The sequence below is a fragment of the Aspergillus lucknowensis genome, assembly GCF_044049455.1.
Source record: "Aspergillus lucknowensis strain CBS 449.75 chromosome Unknown BJX67scaffold_2, whole genome shotgun sequence".
NCBI lineage: Eukaryota > Fungi > Ascomycota > Eurotiomycetes > Eurotiales > Aspergillaceae > Aspergillus > Aspergillus lucknowensis.
Genome location: NW_027263546.1, coordinates 1,235,656 through 1,252,309, shown reverse-complemented (window position 1 = coordinate 1,252,309; position 16,654 = coordinate 1,235,656). Strand labels below are relative to the sequence as shown.

The 16,654-nt window shown below is 45.1% G+C and overlaps 4 protein-coding genes across 4 annotated transcripts; 3 read left to right on the top strand and 1 right to left on the bottom strand.

Moving 5' to 3' along the window:
• The first annotated feature begins 3,607 nt into the window (after positions 1–3,607).
• On the top strand, positions 3,608–5,645 carry BJX67DRAFT_341892 (ATP-NAD kinase-like domain-containing protein). Its single transcript, XM_071027951.1, has one exon. It carries the CDS (start codon positions 3,996–3,998, stop codon positions 5,388–5,390), a length of 1,395 nt encoding a protein of 464 aa, XP_070891219.1. The 5' UTR covers positions 3,608–3,995; the 3' UTR covers positions 5,391–5,645.
• On the top strand, positions 5,637–7,385 carry BJX67DRAFT_341890 (porphobilinogen synthase HEM2). The gene is made up of 2 exons (XM_071027950.1): positions 5,637–6,080; positions 6,172–7,385. The coding sequence occupies exons 1-2, from the start codon at positions 5,862–5,864 to the stop codon at positions 7,078–7,080; spliced, it is 1,128 nt and encodes a 375-aa protein (XP_070891218.1). The 5' UTR covers positions 5,637–5,861; the 3' UTR covers positions 7,081–7,385.
• A 377-nt stretch (positions 7,386–7,762) lies between these two features.
• BJX67DRAFT_104353 (uncharacterized protein) lies at positions 7,763–10,387 on the bottom strand. Its single transcript, XM_071024230.1, has 2 exons — positions 9,206–10,387; positions 7,763–9,134 (listed from the first exon to the last, which is right to left on the bottom strand). Exons 1-2 carry the CDS (start codon positions 10,086–10,088, stop codon positions 7,921–7,923), a joined length of 2,097 nt encoding a protein of 698 aa, XP_070891217.1. The 5' UTR covers positions 10,089–10,387; the 3' UTR covers positions 7,763–7,920.
• A 1,357-nt stretch (positions 10,388–11,744) lies between these two features.
• Positions 11,745–16,470, top strand: BJX67DRAFT_341886 (exportin CRM1). Its single transcript, XM_071027949.1, has 11 exons — positions 11,745–12,193; positions 12,264–12,293; positions 12,357–12,429; positions 12,484–12,555; positions 12,610–13,322; positions 13,387–14,158; positions 14,210–14,680; positions 14,804–15,033; positions 15,107–15,485; positions 15,541–15,712; positions 15,769–16,470. Exons 1-11 carry the CDS (start codon positions 12,128–12,130, stop codon positions 16,007–16,009), a joined length of 3,219 nt encoding a protein of 1,072 aa, XP_070891216.1. The 5' UTR covers positions 11,745–12,127; the 3' UTR covers positions 16,010–16,470.
• The last annotated feature ends 184 nt before the right edge of the window (positions 16,471–16,654 follow it).

Below are 16,654 nucleotides of genomic sequence, written 5' to 3'. Positions count from 1 at the left end.
TAATTATTTAAACAGATCACAAGAACTTAACATTCTTTACAACAACAAAGGAACTCAAGGGATAACAAGTATGATGGGCTCAAGAGCTTTCATAATATTAATTTAAGATTAAGCATATTAATGGCAAGAAAAATGTTATAGTAGATATGCTAAGTAGAAACCCTGACTATATGATTAATATCAAGAACCTAGAAATAAACATACTAAAGATTGACAAAAACAGGTTATAATTTAACCAAGAAGCATAATTAGTAGCAGTAGTTATAATCAATAACTACAAGTTTCTTGTATAACTCAAGAAAGAGCAAAAAGAAGATAAAATAATCCAGACCTGGAGATTTAATATAAACAATATTAAAGAAAGCAATAGAGTATTGCTATAAAACAGAGCAATTATGGTACCCAACAGAATAGTTAGGGAAGTGATCTAAAGATACCACGACCCACCATCTAAAGGACACCAAGGGATTGAGAAGATAATAGAGAAGATTCAACAAGCATACTACTTTCTATAAATGCACAAAAAAGTACAGGACTACATTATATAGTGCGACAAATATAGATAAAACAAGCAATCACAATATTAACCATATGGAAAAATGCAAATACTAGAGATCCTAATAAAACCATAGGAAAGTATTGCAGTTGATTTTATCCAAGGATTGCTACTGTCAAAAGATCCTATTACAGGAATTATATACATGGATGTGATTACAATTGTGTGCAAACATACAAAGTACACAATTATCAGACCAACGCAGAAGGATATTATTACAGAAAAATTAGCATACTTGATACTACAAGAAGTATTTATTTGGACTGGACTACCAAAATAAATGACTTCTGACCAAGACAAGCTATTTACATCAAAATTTTGGAAAACACTTATAGAAGCATGTAGAACAAGACAAGATATGTTTATAGCTAATCACCAACAAACCAATAGACAAGCAGAAAGAATGATTTAGTTAATTGAATAGTACTTACAACACTATATGGACTAGAACCAAGATAATTGGGTAGAATTGTTGCCTATAGCTTAATTCGCAATTAATAATGCAAAAAATACAATAACAGGTATTACATCTTACTACGCAAATCTTGGGAGAAATCCTAGAATATATTAGGAACTACTGCCAGCTAAGAGAAGATTAGATATGGCATTAATGCATGTTACTTATATAAAGGTATTACACTAATCTATAACTAACAACATTAGATAGGTAGAGGAAAAAATGAAGTTCTACTACAACAAGAAGCATGAGGACATGCCATAACTTTAGAAGGAAGAGAGAGTTTACCTGCTACAACAAACAATAGGAAAGAAAGATTTTAATATCAAGAGCAAATAACCAAGCAACAAACTCGACGCCATGAAATATGGACCATTTAAAATCGAGAAGAAACTTGCAAACAACAACTATTGCTTAATACTACTAGCTAGAATACAAGTTTACCTAGTGTTCTATATCTTATTACTTGAACCAACAAAGAACCCAGAAAACACTAATAATAAAGCAACTAAGGATGATAAGGAGTATGAAGTTAAACAAATCCTAGACCAATAAACAGAAAAGGGTCAGATTTAGTACCTCGTTAAATAGAAGGGTTACCCACCGGAAGATAACTCTTGGGAACTGGTTAGGCACCTCAATTGCCCTAAGAAGATTCTGGAATTCTAGCGACAAACTGGTCGAAGGAAAAGTCCTCCAAAGAAGGCAATAAAAAAGTGTTAGCAGCCTGCGCGACGTGGGCCTACAAGGTTTCATTTGGAATAACTAGCGCTTGTTATACTTCTTCAATTTCCTTTTATTTGCGCTTTTCTTCTTCCAACTTCTCTAATTCCTTAATTTCTTTAATTTCACGAGAAATGAAATCACCTGCATGGTGGTTAAGGAGCTGCTCTTGTTTTCAAATACAACATGAACAAGCTAGCAATAGTTCAATCTGCTCTTGAATTTCCAAATCCTTTAATTAAAGCTCTTGTTGTGCTGTTACAAGACATTTCTACTCCATATTAGAAAAGGATGGCTCAGGGATAACATATTTTCAACCTAATCATACACATTTATTACAGCAACTCGAATCCTCGGACTTTTTGCATGATTTATCCAACTAAGAACACCAGATATAGGAAGTAACCATTATAAAACCACTCTCTTCAATTTAATGTTTAAGGTTTTGTTTTCGGACACTGGAATTTAAAGCTATAATAAGGTTAGCGCCAACATATTAAGAAAAATAGAATAAGCACGAACAGGCTTACCTGGGGAAACACTACTTATTATATCTTTGGGACAAAGACCTTGAAAGAGGGGGATTGTCAGAGAACTTGGATATTAACAGCCAATAAATCTGCTGTACTATAGTACTAGGCCGCAGCACAATAAATAAAAGATATGCCAACCCAGTTATATTAAACAATATAACACTAGGGCTAACTTGGACTATAGTAGTATCAAGCAATCTAATATAATCAGAGACAACAGAGCAGGTGCTTTAATGTGAGTATTATATAGTATTCAAGGATACTACAGGAACAAGTATATAAGGACTGTCATTACCTGTACCTAGAAGCTTTATTTACTATCTATTATTAACCAGATTAATAATACACCTATTATTTACCGATCACTTTAGATCATCTGCCTCTTTCTATACTTCGTTTAGCCCTAAACGTCTTATATTCTCTTTACCCTGTCAAGAATATCCTTAGGCGTCCTCCTACGGATCGATCGGCGGACCTAAATCTAACATTTTTATCCTTTTTAATTTTATTTTAAGCTTTAATAAGTTTCTATTACTTGCTATTAGAAAATATTATTTTTAACTTAATATATTTATAATTTTCTGCTTTTATATATTTGCTATATTTTAATAAGCTTTTAAATTTAATATAGGACTTTTTAAGATAAGAATAATATTTATATAAAAAGACTATTATAAAGCTACTATCTTTAATTTTACAACTTAGAGAACCTTTAATAATATTAGCTTTTAAAGCTATAACAAGAAGTTAGTACTAAAATATAAAAAAAAAAAAAGATAAGTTATACTAGACTTATCTAGAAAAGTACTACTTATTATATCTTTAGGAATAAAGACCTTAAGAAAAAGGGATTATTAGAGAATTAGGTATTAATAGCTAATAGATCTTGTTATATTATAGCTTTATACTATAATACTAAAAAATAATAATAAACTAATCTAGTTATATTAGATAATATAATACTAGAGTAAATTAGGACTATAAATATACTATAAATATAAAAGAATATATTAAAGGTATAATTATATTAGAGTTATAATATAATACAAGTATAAGAAGGATATAACAGGCTAAAATATATAAAAACTATTATTACCTATATCTAGAAGTTTTATTTACTATTTATTATTAACTAGATTAACAATATACCTATTATTTACTAATTACTTTTAATTATCTACCTCTTTCTATACTTTGTTTGACCCCTAAATGTTCTATATTCTCTTTACCCTGTCAAGAATATCCTTAAGCATTCTCCAACGGATTGATCGGCGGACCCTAATCTAACACCCTGCACCTTTAGATACCTAATTTTAATTACTACTGGTGTTGTTGGTGGTTGGGAATTCCTTCGATTTCTAAAAGCGTGGTCAAATCGCGTCGGGTGATCAACTGGGTCAGGAAATACATTCGAGAAGCTGGAAGGAATTCTTGCATCGCCTGCGAACAAACAGATAATCCCACCTTGGTGGGGAGACTTAAGGTGTGTTGAATGCACAGACCACCAAGGTGCTGCGACTGAAAATCGAGGTGCCCTGACCTGTGGTAGTCACGCATGCCATGACATTACTCCAGAGTAGTTAGCAACTCCAGATTCTTCTTCCACTTCCATCCTCTTGATTACTCCCTTCCGCGATCAGCCACCCTGAATCTGCCCGTAGCTCTCACCTCCGTGGCTCGTATACTGCTTCTTTACAACCATATACCCGCAAACCTTTGCGTTAAAATGTTAGAACACGCCAGCACTCCTACGTCTGAGGACACTTGCTTTGATTGCGTTGTTGTTGGCGACCATCTTCAGTGCAGGAGCTCGGAGACGCTGGACCAAGTAGCCATCCATATCGATGATATACTGTGTGTCCTTCCAAATCGCGATGAGCGGGCATATCAGTATGCGTTGTTGTTTTTCCGAAAAGACGCCAACTCGCCCAACGCACCGCCAAAGCTCGAGAGGCTATATGTGAAGACTGCGCCGTCGGCTTTTTTATCCCACTGGTTGATCTCGGGGACGCCCTATTCGATATCCCATCCGAGCAACAAACGTACAGAGGTCCATGTTATTATTTCCACAGCATCCGGAACAGGAAACGCTAGACTACTCTTCAATAGCGTTTTGAAACCTCTTTTTGCCTATCTTGGTCTAGGCCGATATGGAGTTCACGAAACCCAATCAAGCCAAACTATAACTGAATTATGCCGTTCGCTATTCATTCCGCAGGCCGAAGCTGACGTTCAGCAAACTATTGTGCTTCTCTCCGGTGATGGCGGCCTTTGCGATATTATCGATGCCTTTTATAATACTCCGAAGACCCTCCTGGCGACGCCAAATATTGCCCTCTTCCCGGCGGGCACGGGGAACGCTATGGCAAGCTCCACAGGATTACTGGCGCATCTAAAAGCTCCTTCGTTTGCATTACTGCATGGGAAACCGTGTCCTATTCCTGTATTCATCGCGACCTTCTCCCGCCATACGAACTACGTCCAAGAGGGACAGGCTCAGTCACTAACGGCTCCGGACGGGCCCTGTTCGAAGATGTATGGCGGTGTCGTTGCAAGTTGGGGAATACATTCTGCATTGGTTGCAGATAGCGACACTGTTGAATACCGCAAGTTTGGTGCTGATAGATTCAAGATGGCCGCGAATGAGCTCCTCTTCCCGTCGGATGGCAGTGAGAGCCACAGATACACCGGGACGGTCACCTTGATCAAGAAAGATGACCACAAAAATCTCGTGTATAGGGAAGTCCTCGAACCAACGGAGCATATGTATGTGCTGGCGACCTTAGTCTCAAACCTCGAAAAGGACTTTATGATCTCTCCACACTCCGCCCCCCTGGATGGTTCGCTTAGAATGATACGCTTTGGCCCGATGTCAGCTCAGCGCGCCATGCAGGTGCTATCCTCCGCTTACGAAAGGGGCCAGCACGTTCATGATGGTGATGTTACGTATTCCGAAATTGAGGGATTCAGGATAGACTTCCATGAGCTCGATAAGAGGTGGAGGCGTGTGTGCATTGATGGTAGAGTGGTTACGGTCGAGGAGGGAGGCTGGATGGAGGTGCACAAGGAGGAAAGATATTTGCTGAATATCCTGCTGCCAGACACCCGAGAACATGTATGATATGTATGTTTTGCTAGAGCACGTGTCTAGTAGAACCCAGGCCTTTGAAATATTTTCCCACTGTTCCAACTTGAATTGATTTCCAGCACTGGCCCGTGACGAACAGCGTGACACCATTTTTAAACAATGAGAAGTCTTCCAATTCACCTGACGCGTCATCTGAAGATCTAATTCGCCATTCATGGGATAATTTATTCTTCCTGTAAGCATTGCGTGAAATTCTGCTACCAACTTCTTCATTGGTATGCTTTGGACTCAAGTTACTAGTACTTTGGCTGTCTCTGGGTTCCGCTTATTATTTTGCCCAATCAGTGGTTGCGAATTTGAGGCGGCTCGTGCTTCGTCTGAGTCATCTCATCTCTCCGAGGCTGGCATCCCTTTCGATCCGCAGCTTTTCCTGTTGTGGCCTGCTGTCCCACCTTGAATTGAACACCTCTTCCAGCCGTGCCCGGCTCTAAACAGCTTGTTACGATGTCCTTCTCTAATCTTGTTTCCGATCTTGCCTTGAGAGACAACTACGAGGACCATAATTCTCAGGTTTCTAATGATCGATCCCGTGCGACTGCTCGATCGTTTCCTAGCACGGCTGCCACGAGCGTCAGCATATCCGGTGATATTTCCAGCCAGCTTCATTCAGGCTACAGTCACCCCCTCAGCAGGTCATGGCAAGCGGAGAGGCAATTGACCAAGGTCGGTGTTGTGCCAGTGTTTAAATTTCTTGCCCCGTCTCTTTTCTCTTCGGCATTTCAACTTCAAAGCTAAATCTCTGAATGGGGTTAAGGAAATGCTCATTTACCCGCTTTTCATCACTGATAACCCGGATGAAGAGACAGCCATCCCGTCACTACCGAATCAGCACCGCCGGGGTTTGAATCGTCTCGTCCCTTTCCTGAAACCCATGGTTCAAAAGGGACTGCGGTCTGTCATCTTGTTTGGAGTTCCGTTGCACCCTTCCGCAAAGGATGCCCTCGGGACTTCCGCGGATGACCCTGCTGGCCCTGTTATTCAAGCCATCCGTCTTCTGCGATCGCGTTTTCCTGAATTATACATCGTTACTGATGTCTGCCTCTGCGAATACACGTCTCACGGCCATTGTGGGATATTACGAGAAGATGGTATGCTTGATAACACGCAATCTGTTGACCGAATCTCGGATGTCGCTTTGGCCTATGCCACTGCTGGGGCTCATTGTGTTGCACCATCTGACATGAACGATGGGAGGGTCCGTGCTATAAAATTAAAATTGATCGAAGCGGGCTTGGCCCACCGTGTGCTCCTTATGTCTTACAGCGCGAAGTTCAGTGGTTGCCTGTATGGGCCTTTCCGTGATGCAGCTGGTTCCTGTCCCTCATTTGGAGACCGCAGGTGCTACCAACTTCCGCCTGGTGGCCGTGGACTTGCAAGGAGGGCCATCCAGAGAGACATGAACGAAGGTGCAGATATAATTATGGTGAAACCCGCAAGCAGCTATCTGGATATTATAAGAGACGCGAAAGACCTCGCGAAGGACATTCCCGTCGCTGCCTATCAGACTAGTGGCGAGTACGCTATGATACACGCCGGTGCCAAAGCTGGAGTTTTTGACCTAAAGTCCATGGCGTTTGAGAGTACCGAAGGTATTTTAAGGGCTGGTGCTAGCATCATACTGAGCTATTTCGTGCCGGAATTTCTGGATTGGCTCAAGGACTGATTTTATAGATGATTCAATCCAATTCTATTTAGTTGAAGCTCTGATATTTAATGCAGCCTGAACAGAGTATGGCGAGCCATCCGGTGCTTCATTAACAAAGTAGGGACTGGAGTTCAAATTGGAAGACTTATATGCCCTCGAGCCTGCCCTCCCCAATAGCCGCACCGGAGCCTGAACAAACTAAAGCGGCAGATGACCGCCAGGCATCTACTAACTTTGCCTGGTGCCGAGATATCCTGTGATCCTCTTCTGTGCATGTACTGTACTGTACTTGTTACCCATCAACAAAAAAAAAAAAACAGGACTTAATATATTTTGGCTTAATGCATCATTTATCTTATAGGCGAGCATGTTCTATGAGCAGTAGTACTTATCTTGACTTGGAATAAATATGGTGTTCTGTTTATGTTTAGTTCTGGCTAATTTACGGTCTCCTCTCACACTCCATCGATTGTAGCAGCTCCTATAAGTAGAACACAGGAAAAGGGCATTTGCAGGATATAAATAATCAAAGGTGTATCTCATGGGTTGTACCAGTCAAGCAATTTGCTAAGATGCTTGGGTCTGGTGGTACAGTTAACTAAAACAAGCACATAGGGCAATATATCAACCAGCCTGCTTGGAGTTAGGTTGGCACAGGGCTAGGCTAGCATGATAATAGAAGGGAGCAACAGTTGACACATCCAAAGAGGATAAGGAAAGGAAAATAAGAACTGTTATAGAAATACAGCGGGTGTGCATATCACATGTTGATCAAACTGTGGTTGAAGTTCAAGGGTTTCAGATTGTCTAGACACCGAGTTGCATTGAATAATCAGACCTCGAACTTGTCTACATCTCTCACATGTAGCTTGGTTTTAGACCTTGGAAACCGTAAGCAACGATATCGGACTTCACTACCTCACCGGGAGCAACATAGGCTCCTCGCCGAAGACGGACGCCGGGGTAAATAATACAACCAGCACCAACATAACAGTCTTCTTCAATCGTCACTGGGCGGCCCTGATAGCGACTTTGGGAACCTTTCCGTTCTTGCATATTTGCGTGAGCCATGGAGGTTAAAATTGTTACTCTCGGGCCAACCCATGTATGAGCGCCGATAGTAATCGGGCAATCATCGACGAATAGACAACCCTCAGATACCATAACGTCCTCGCCAATATGAATATTGTATCCGTAGTGGCATTGGAAGGGAGCCTCTACCACGGCACCTTGGGCAATCGACCCCGTTGGCCTGGGTGAAGTAACACCGGAAGGAGTATTGACAGAAGGCTGAGGTATCAGAATCTCCTTTAATAAACGGCTTTGCTCCTTCGCGCTAAGCCCAGAAACAGGGTTGCAGGCATTATTAAACCTCCAGAGCGCGGCTCTACATCGGTCTCTTTCATCCACAAGGTGAATATCAAAAGGCCTGTAGAGGTCACCATGTCGCATCTTGTCCTTCTCCGCTTCCTCGTTAGACACGGTACGACCAGATAACTGGTGTTCAATACTCAATGCCATTCGTGCTTGGGCTTGGGGTGTAGTGGTATCGATGCCACCAGAATGGGTTGATCGTTGATCCATTCCACTCTGAAATAAGGGGACGTTTGGCTTTGTATGACCCCCGTGTGAAAGCTCTCGGATTGGCGGGACGAGTTGATAATCGGTTTTGGTGTGCCCTTCGCGCGACAATTCATGAATTGACGGAACTTCTCTGTAATCCGACTTCGCTAGAGTGTCTGAGATATAACTTGGGTGAGTTGCAGTCGGCCAGGTCCGCTTTGACCAGGAGCCACGATTTGACCCGACTCCCGTCGGGCTTGTGTTGAATTGGGTTGTAGTGCGGCTGTCCTCGTCCACGGCAATCGGTCTCATTTTCGCCGGGTCGAGTGGCTCAGCCAGATTCTGCTGCCGATCGTGCTGGTTGATGTCATGTACATACTGACCGCTGATATCGGGGTAGCCTTCCTTTGACTGCAAGGGAACAGGGGTCTTCGTAGTCGATGGCTTTTGCCACGTACTTCGAGATGAATATCCTTCGCAGATAAAGCCTCCTCTTATGCAATTATTGCCTTAAAAGAACAATCAGATGTGTGGACTACCTAAATATATAGGAATAAGACATGCACTGTTATAAACTTACAGGCTGGGTGTTGTTCATCACATTTCTTCTTCCGCCTCCGACAAGTCATGCAACCAGTCTTGGTTCTGTTGCTGAAGACGCGCTTCCTCTTGGGTGCGATTTGCACTGCAGTTTGCGGCCGATCTTGGGAGAAAGGAGGTGCGAGAACCGGTTCACTTGATAAAGATCCTTCAAGAGGACGATTGATACTATCCCACTGCTTCTGGGAGGTATCAGGACCTTGCGCCTCGCGCTGGAGTGCCTCGGCTAATTGAGCGTCTGAGGCGTCAATTTGCTGGGCCCGCTGGGCCTGATTGACGAGCTGGGTATCGTATTCGGGCCAAGTACCACTAGCGGACGACGTCCGGGTATCTTCGCCCTCACTCGGCCTGGCGAGAACATGAGAAGGCGTGCGTTTGGATTCGGTATCGCTTTGAGAGTTCGCAACCCCATTAGAAATGACCGGTTGAGGGGAGTCCTCCGCCGTGCCATCTCCCGGCTCGGCTGGGCTTCTCGGGCGACGGTGGGGCGCGTGAGGGTTATCATCTTGGTCGCTAGATTCTGACCGTTTCCTCTTGGCCCGGTCGGGTGAAGTGGGAGCATTGTGCGGTGTCGACCGATGTGCTTGCTCCACGTCCAAATCGTTACTCGTATCGCCATTCTGCATTGTTTTCTCCCCGTGTTGAGTAGATGGGTCATAACCGCTCGGCGGCCATGCTTCAGCAGGTTCTTGATGGTCTCCATTGCTTGGACTGCCGCCATGGATCGGGTTGGGAGGCGGTGCGCCAGACGCCAAACACTCTTTCCCATTCACCGCTGTAAATCGCCAGGGACTGTGATCAATCTTCGACTCTTTTTCAGAATCGGATTCATTCACTACTGGCGCGGTCGTAATTGTGGTCATGTTGTATGAGTGGCGAAGCCTGAATTGCGCCCGATTGCGACAGGGGGTGGGCGTTTGCGGGGAAATACTGATGAGACAGGCGTTAGAACCCAGGAAGCGCCAGGTCTTCGCGCCTTCTCACGTATCGATCAACTAATAAGAGCGGGTGAAAACTGAGCGGAATCACTCCTGGGAGTACCGGTGTATGCCAGGAGAGAGAACGAATGCACCCCGTCGTAGAGTCAAGATACGGGCTATATGCTGCCGAACAGAGCGAAAAAGCAGGCTTCAGAATAATTAGATTAGAATTGCGATATACTCAATGATGGAAGTCTAATGATAGTCATTGAGGGTGGACCGGGGCATACGACGTGCGAAGAGATCGGTAAGTGAGGGAGTGGAGGGGATAGAGCGTCCAGTGTGGTATCTGGGGATAAAGCCTGGCCCTCTCTCGGAGAGATGATGAAGGCTCGAAGTTGTGAAACGAGGGTAAATTGTTCTTGTTCTTGGTGGCGCGTCTCGTCGGGGAAGGGTAGCACACACAGGACTAAGAAATCGAAGCCAGAGGATGAGGGAAGGGAAAGGAGGAGGGGAAGGGGTGGGAAATAAAGAATGGTTGTCAGTTACTGAGAGCGGAGGGAAGAGGGATAAGCGATAGCAGCAACCCAACGAGTCGCATGGCTGGACGAGAATATTTAATTATTATTTTGGACTTTGCCGCCTGCAGACGGCAGTCAACAAGAGACTCCATGAGAGACGCTTCGTCGCCATGGCCCAATAGGAATAAGCATGCGCCCGGCCCCCATTCGAGGATGGAAGGAGGGAGGGAAAGCACCAAAGAAGAGAGGCTTGAGTCTGACCCAGGGGACGTCGCCCAATGGACGAAGCGATGGAGAGATGCGGCTGCCAGCTGGCTGACGAGAACTGGACTTGGGTTAGTTGGCGCGCGATCCATGATCGGCCCTGGCCGCGCGAAGCGGATGGTTGGTTGCACCACTGGAAGGAACAGGCTCGCTTGGCCATGATTGGGCGATGGCGCGCTCAGGCGACGCGCCACCATGAAAAGGAGGGTCAGTCGTCCCCTCCCCACTCTGTTTGTTCGCTCGATCCGCGAGGGAAGCGCGGCACAGCGGCGGGACGAAACGAGGTGCGCTTTGCTCGTCACCCCCTTCCTCGCCATTGGCGCCGAGGAGCGGTTCCTGCACCTCCATGGCATGTTGAAGATCCAGACTCCAAGGCTTGCTTTGGAAATCAGATCAGAATGGGGTCGATTGGGTTGACATGCCCAATTAAACAATAACGGGCTGATAGCAACAGATATGTGCCGCCCGCGGAGGAGAGCCTTGAGGGTCCGCGCGCTTCTTCCTGACTATCGTCGAAGGCAATGTATTATGGATTCGCGGCAAGGGGATGCGAAGAAGCCGGCAAAGTCTTAAGTGCCAATGCATGAGTGTTTCTGAAGCTCCGGAACCGCTTCGTGGAAGAGTTGGGACTGTCAGCATCTTGGGCTTTTTGATCATTCGCTCGTAGATCGACCAATTAGTTTGATGCAATCGTTCTAAGGTATCCTATTATTATCACCATCGACGTCGGCAGAATGCTCAGTGAGCTGCTGACTAAGATCCTCTGGCCTGGTTATGCGCGGTCTGACGGAGGTTGGAGAACACAGCTCGTGCTCACCGCCAGAGGTTCAGTCGCTCTTCCAAGACTCTTCCCTAGGATCTTCAGACTCAGCCCTGACTATTTTCAGATTTGCAATCGAACTCCTCCGCCTTTCCCTCCGGCCCCTGAGCTCCTACTGCCACTTGCGGCCAATAATTCCTTGCCTCCTGTTCCAGAGCTTCCTCTTGGCCTGCCACTGGCAAACCCCTCCAAACACGCTTTACCCCGCCAACCACCCTACTTTCTAAATACTCATAACCTGCATGCGATAAAATACTTCACCTTCGAATTACACACGAATATTGAGCATTAACTTCACCGTTCACCCCCTGCGCGCGACGCACAGCCAATCGAGCCTTTCTTGAAACGCGCAGTCCAATACTGGCTCCTACAGCGGCATGTCAGTCTCTATACAGGAGTTGGACGGTACTGTCCGGGCCTTCTACGAGGGTAAAGGTGACTTGGTATGTTACCTTAGACAGTTACCCAGCTCGTTTGAATTCGCCCGCTGACTTCGAAATTTGTGTACTGAAGCAAAAGCAAGCTCAGCAGACCCTAACAGAGGTAAACTCCAACCCCAAACATACTATCGATGAAAGACCGGCCTGACATGTCCTCAATCATCAGTTCAAGCAAAATCCCGATGCTTGGTTAATAGTAGGGAATATACTTCAAGAGTCATCATATCCCCAAACCAAATGTGCGATCAAGCCCGCCGTAGTCCATGATTTGACTTCCTTGCTGATCTTTATAGATCTCGCGCTCCAGGTTCTCGACGATGTAATTATGACTCGGTGGAAGGTTTTACCAAGGGAACAATGCTTAGGTGAGTGCCTGGCGGCTTTTTTTGAGCTAGAAAAATCTTGACCTAACTCTTTAGGAATCCGCAATTTTATCGTCAATTTTATCATCGAGAGCTCTAAATCTGAGGAGAAATTAAAAAGTGAACGGGCTTTCTTGAACAAGCTCAACTTGGTCCTCGTCTCTATCCTGAAACAAGAATGGCCACACAACTGGCCAACTTTCATTAACGAAATCGTCTCATCATGCCACACAAGTCTCTCTATCTGTGAAAATAACATGGCTATTCTTCGGTTGCTATCCGAAGAGGTCTTTGACTTCTCCCAAGACCAGATGACGTCCGCAAAAGCGAGGAACTTGAAGACGTCCATGACGCAGGAATTTTCATCGATTTTCCAGCTCTGTTCTGAAGTGCTTAATACCGCAAACCAACCGAGCCTAATCAAGGCCACTTTAGAGACGCTTCTTCGTTTTTTGAATTGGATCCCACTGGGGTATATCTTCGAGACGCCGGTTATAAGTACACTTTTAACGCGGTTTTTGGATATCCCTGAGTTTCGTAATGTGACCCTGAAATGCCTCACAGAAATCGGTGGGCTTCAAATCGGAAACCCCTACAACTATGATGAGAGGCTCGTTCACATGTTCACAGAAACTCTGACTACTGTGTCCAAAATAATCCCACTGTCCATGGACTTGAAGCAGACTTATGCCAAGAGTAACTCAAGAGACCAAGAGTTTGTGCTCAATCTGGCATTATTTCTTTGCAGTTTCTTTGGAGCGCACCTCAATGTAAGTTCTTGTTATGCGATGTTTCTTCGCAAGTGTGACAAACAGTGACTCTAATACAACCTAGCTCGTTGAGAAGCTGCCCAATCGAGATTACCTCACGCACGCCCATTTCTACCTGATTCGGATCAGCCAAATCGATGACAGAGAAGTTTTCAAAATTTGTCTCGAATATTGGACCAGGCTAGTGCAGGAGCTTTATGAAGAGATGCAACAGCTCCCAATAACGGATATCAATCCCTTGGTAAGCATGGGTGTGAGTGGCCTTTCTAACGGGGGTGCACCACATCCGAGTACCCTTGCCAACTACCCTCTTCGCAAACACAAATATGAGGAGGTACTATCGAGCCTGCGCACTGTCATGATAGAGAAAATGGTACGACCGGAAGAAGTCTTGATCGTCGAAAACGAAGAGGGTGAAATTATCCGTGAGTTCGTCAAGGAAAGCGATACAATTCAATTGTATAAGACAATCCGCGAGTGCTTGGTCTACCTCACACATTTGGACGTTGTCGATACGGAGAATATCATGATCGAGAAGCTGGCAAAACAGGTTGATGGTACCGAATGGTCCTGGGCTAATTGTAACACCCTCTGCTGGGCAATCGGGTCGATCTCTGGGGCTATGAATGAAGAGACCGAGAAACGTTTTCTTGTCACCGTCATCAAGGACCTTCTTGGCCTCACGGAAATGAAACGCGGGAAAGATAATAAAGCTGTTGTGGCGAGTAACATCATGTATATCGTGGGACAGTACCCGCGTTTCTTGAAGGCCCATTGGAAATTCCTGAAGACGGTGGTGAACAAACTCTTTGAGTTCATGCATGAAACACATGAAGGTAAGAACCTAGGTTACTACTTAGATCATTTTCAACTGACCTCTATTGCAGGTGTCCAGGACATGGCTTGCGATACATTCATTAAGATTGCAAACAAGTGCAGGAGGCACTTTGTTGCTCTCCAGCCAGGAGAAAATGAGCCCTTTATTGAAGAAATTGTCCGCAACATGCGCAAAATAACCTGTGATCTCTCACCCCAACAGGTTCATACCTTCTATGAAGCATGTGGCTATATGATTTCGGCCCAGGGCCAAAAGAGCCTCCAAGACCGCTTGATCGAAAACTTGATGTCGTTGCCCAACTCCGCCTGGGACACCATTATCGCACAGGCTAATCAGGACCCAGCAGTCCTCCAGGATGGGGAAACGATCAAAATCGTCGGGAATATCATGAAAACCAACGTTGCCGCCTGCTCGTCTGTTGGCACTTATTTCTATTCCCAGTTGGGACGCATCTACCATGACATGCTGAACATGTATCGTGCGTCCAGTCAACTAATCAATGAAGCTGTTGCGCATGATGGTTAGTTATTGAAAGCTCTTTCTGCTCATGCTTCCTACCTCTACGCCCTCCTTTCCTTCTCCCCAACCCCTGCTAATTTTTAACCGGGAGTGCTCCCTGACTGTTATCTAACTGTCACTCTAGGGGATATTGCGACTAAGACCCCGAAAGTTCGGGGCCTTCGAACGATCAAAAGGGAAATACTAAAGCTTATCGACACGTATGTGCAAAAAGCGGATGATTTGGAAATGGTCAATGCGAACATGGTGCCAACGCTCCTTGAAGCAGTTTTGGTGGACTATAATCGAAATGTCCCGAATGCTCGTGAAGCTGAGGTCTTGAATGCCATGACGACAGTGATTCAGAAATTGCACGTATGTCGCACCTCACTCAGCTGGGACTATCGTTCCACCATCTGGTACTCCGGACCTAAGCTAACTTTTCTAGAATCTCATGGAGGATAAGGTGCCGTTGATCATGGAAAGCGTTTTTGAATGCACATTGGAAATGATCAACAAGGATTTCCACGAATTCCCCGACCATAGGATCCAGTTTTTCAAATTACTCCAAGCGATAAACCTCTACTGTTTTCCCGCCTTGCTCAAGCTCGACGCCACGCAATTCAAATTCGTCATCGATTCCTGCATGTGGGCAAGCAAACATGACAACCGTGAAGTCGAGAATACTGGTCTCACGATGTGTCTTGAACTTATGAATAACATGGCTGAGACTGACCCACAAACTTCGAACATCTTTTTCCGTCAATTCTATATTCCCATTTTGCAAGATGTATTTTTTGTTCTCACCGACAGTGACCATAAAGCCGGTATGCCCACTCCCTTACCCGCCAGGAGATTACAGACTCACCTCATACCCCGCAGGATTCAAGTCTCAGGCTATGCTGTTGTCGCGAATGTTTTACTTTGTCGAAGCCGGCAAAATCCAGGATCCCATCTACACACCTGAACAAGCACCTATCGGGACCTCTAATAGAGATTTCCTCCAAGAATACGTCGCCAACCTCTTGCAGAATGCGTTCAAGAACCTTCAGGAGTGAGTCTCAGTAATTTGGCCCCTTACAAAGCTCGAAAATTTTAACTGTTTGGTAGAATCCAAATCAAACAATTTGTTGTTGGACTTTTCACTTTTAACGACGACTTCAATAAGTTCAAGACCCATCTGCGAGATTTCCTGATCTCACTAAAGGAGTTTGCCGGTGATAATGCCGAACTCTACGCTGAGGAAAGGGAGCAGGCTTTGAAGGATGCTAAGGCCGCAGAACGTGACCGTGCGATGAGGGTTGGAGGGCTCCTGAAACCGTCAGAGATGGATCATGATGATGAGCTTTGACTGCAGGCGGAGCTGGAACCCGAGACTAACCCATCTTCCTCGATGGGTATGACGCGGTATTCGGAAGGCTGCGGCTCTATATCTAATAGAGATGGCTTGGCTTCCACGGGCTAGAGGGAAGAGGGATCAATCCATATGGCCTCCACCTTACCTATTTTAGGTTGTATTTTGGTGTGCCAACCATTTCATTCTTCTGTCCCCATGTCAATACTCCTCTGGGATCCAACCTCGATGGAAAGTCGGTACTCGACCCAAATGATGATTACCTTCAATTCTATCGAGGGTTGACTTCTGCCAAAAGTCTAATGGTGCACGTTACCGACTCTTGGAACAATTACTTCTGCCCTCGATTGGAGACTAACTAGCTGTATTCAATCTCAAGTAGGTTAGAAAAACTGTAACCGTTAAGCATAACCTAGCTAGCATGTAGTATCATAACTGGAAATTTTGCTTCTTACGAGCTGAGCTCTCCCTCGAGCGTCGAGCGGACGCAGTCGGCCCCTCTTGGCGGTCTTCAAGGGCGCGGGCCGCATTCAGCGGGTGGCGGCCTGGGCGGTGAGATCGAGTTGACAACTCCTTGCAGTCAACGCCCAATGCGAGTTACTGAACTGTCCCGAACGCAATATACGTCATTATATCGGGGTC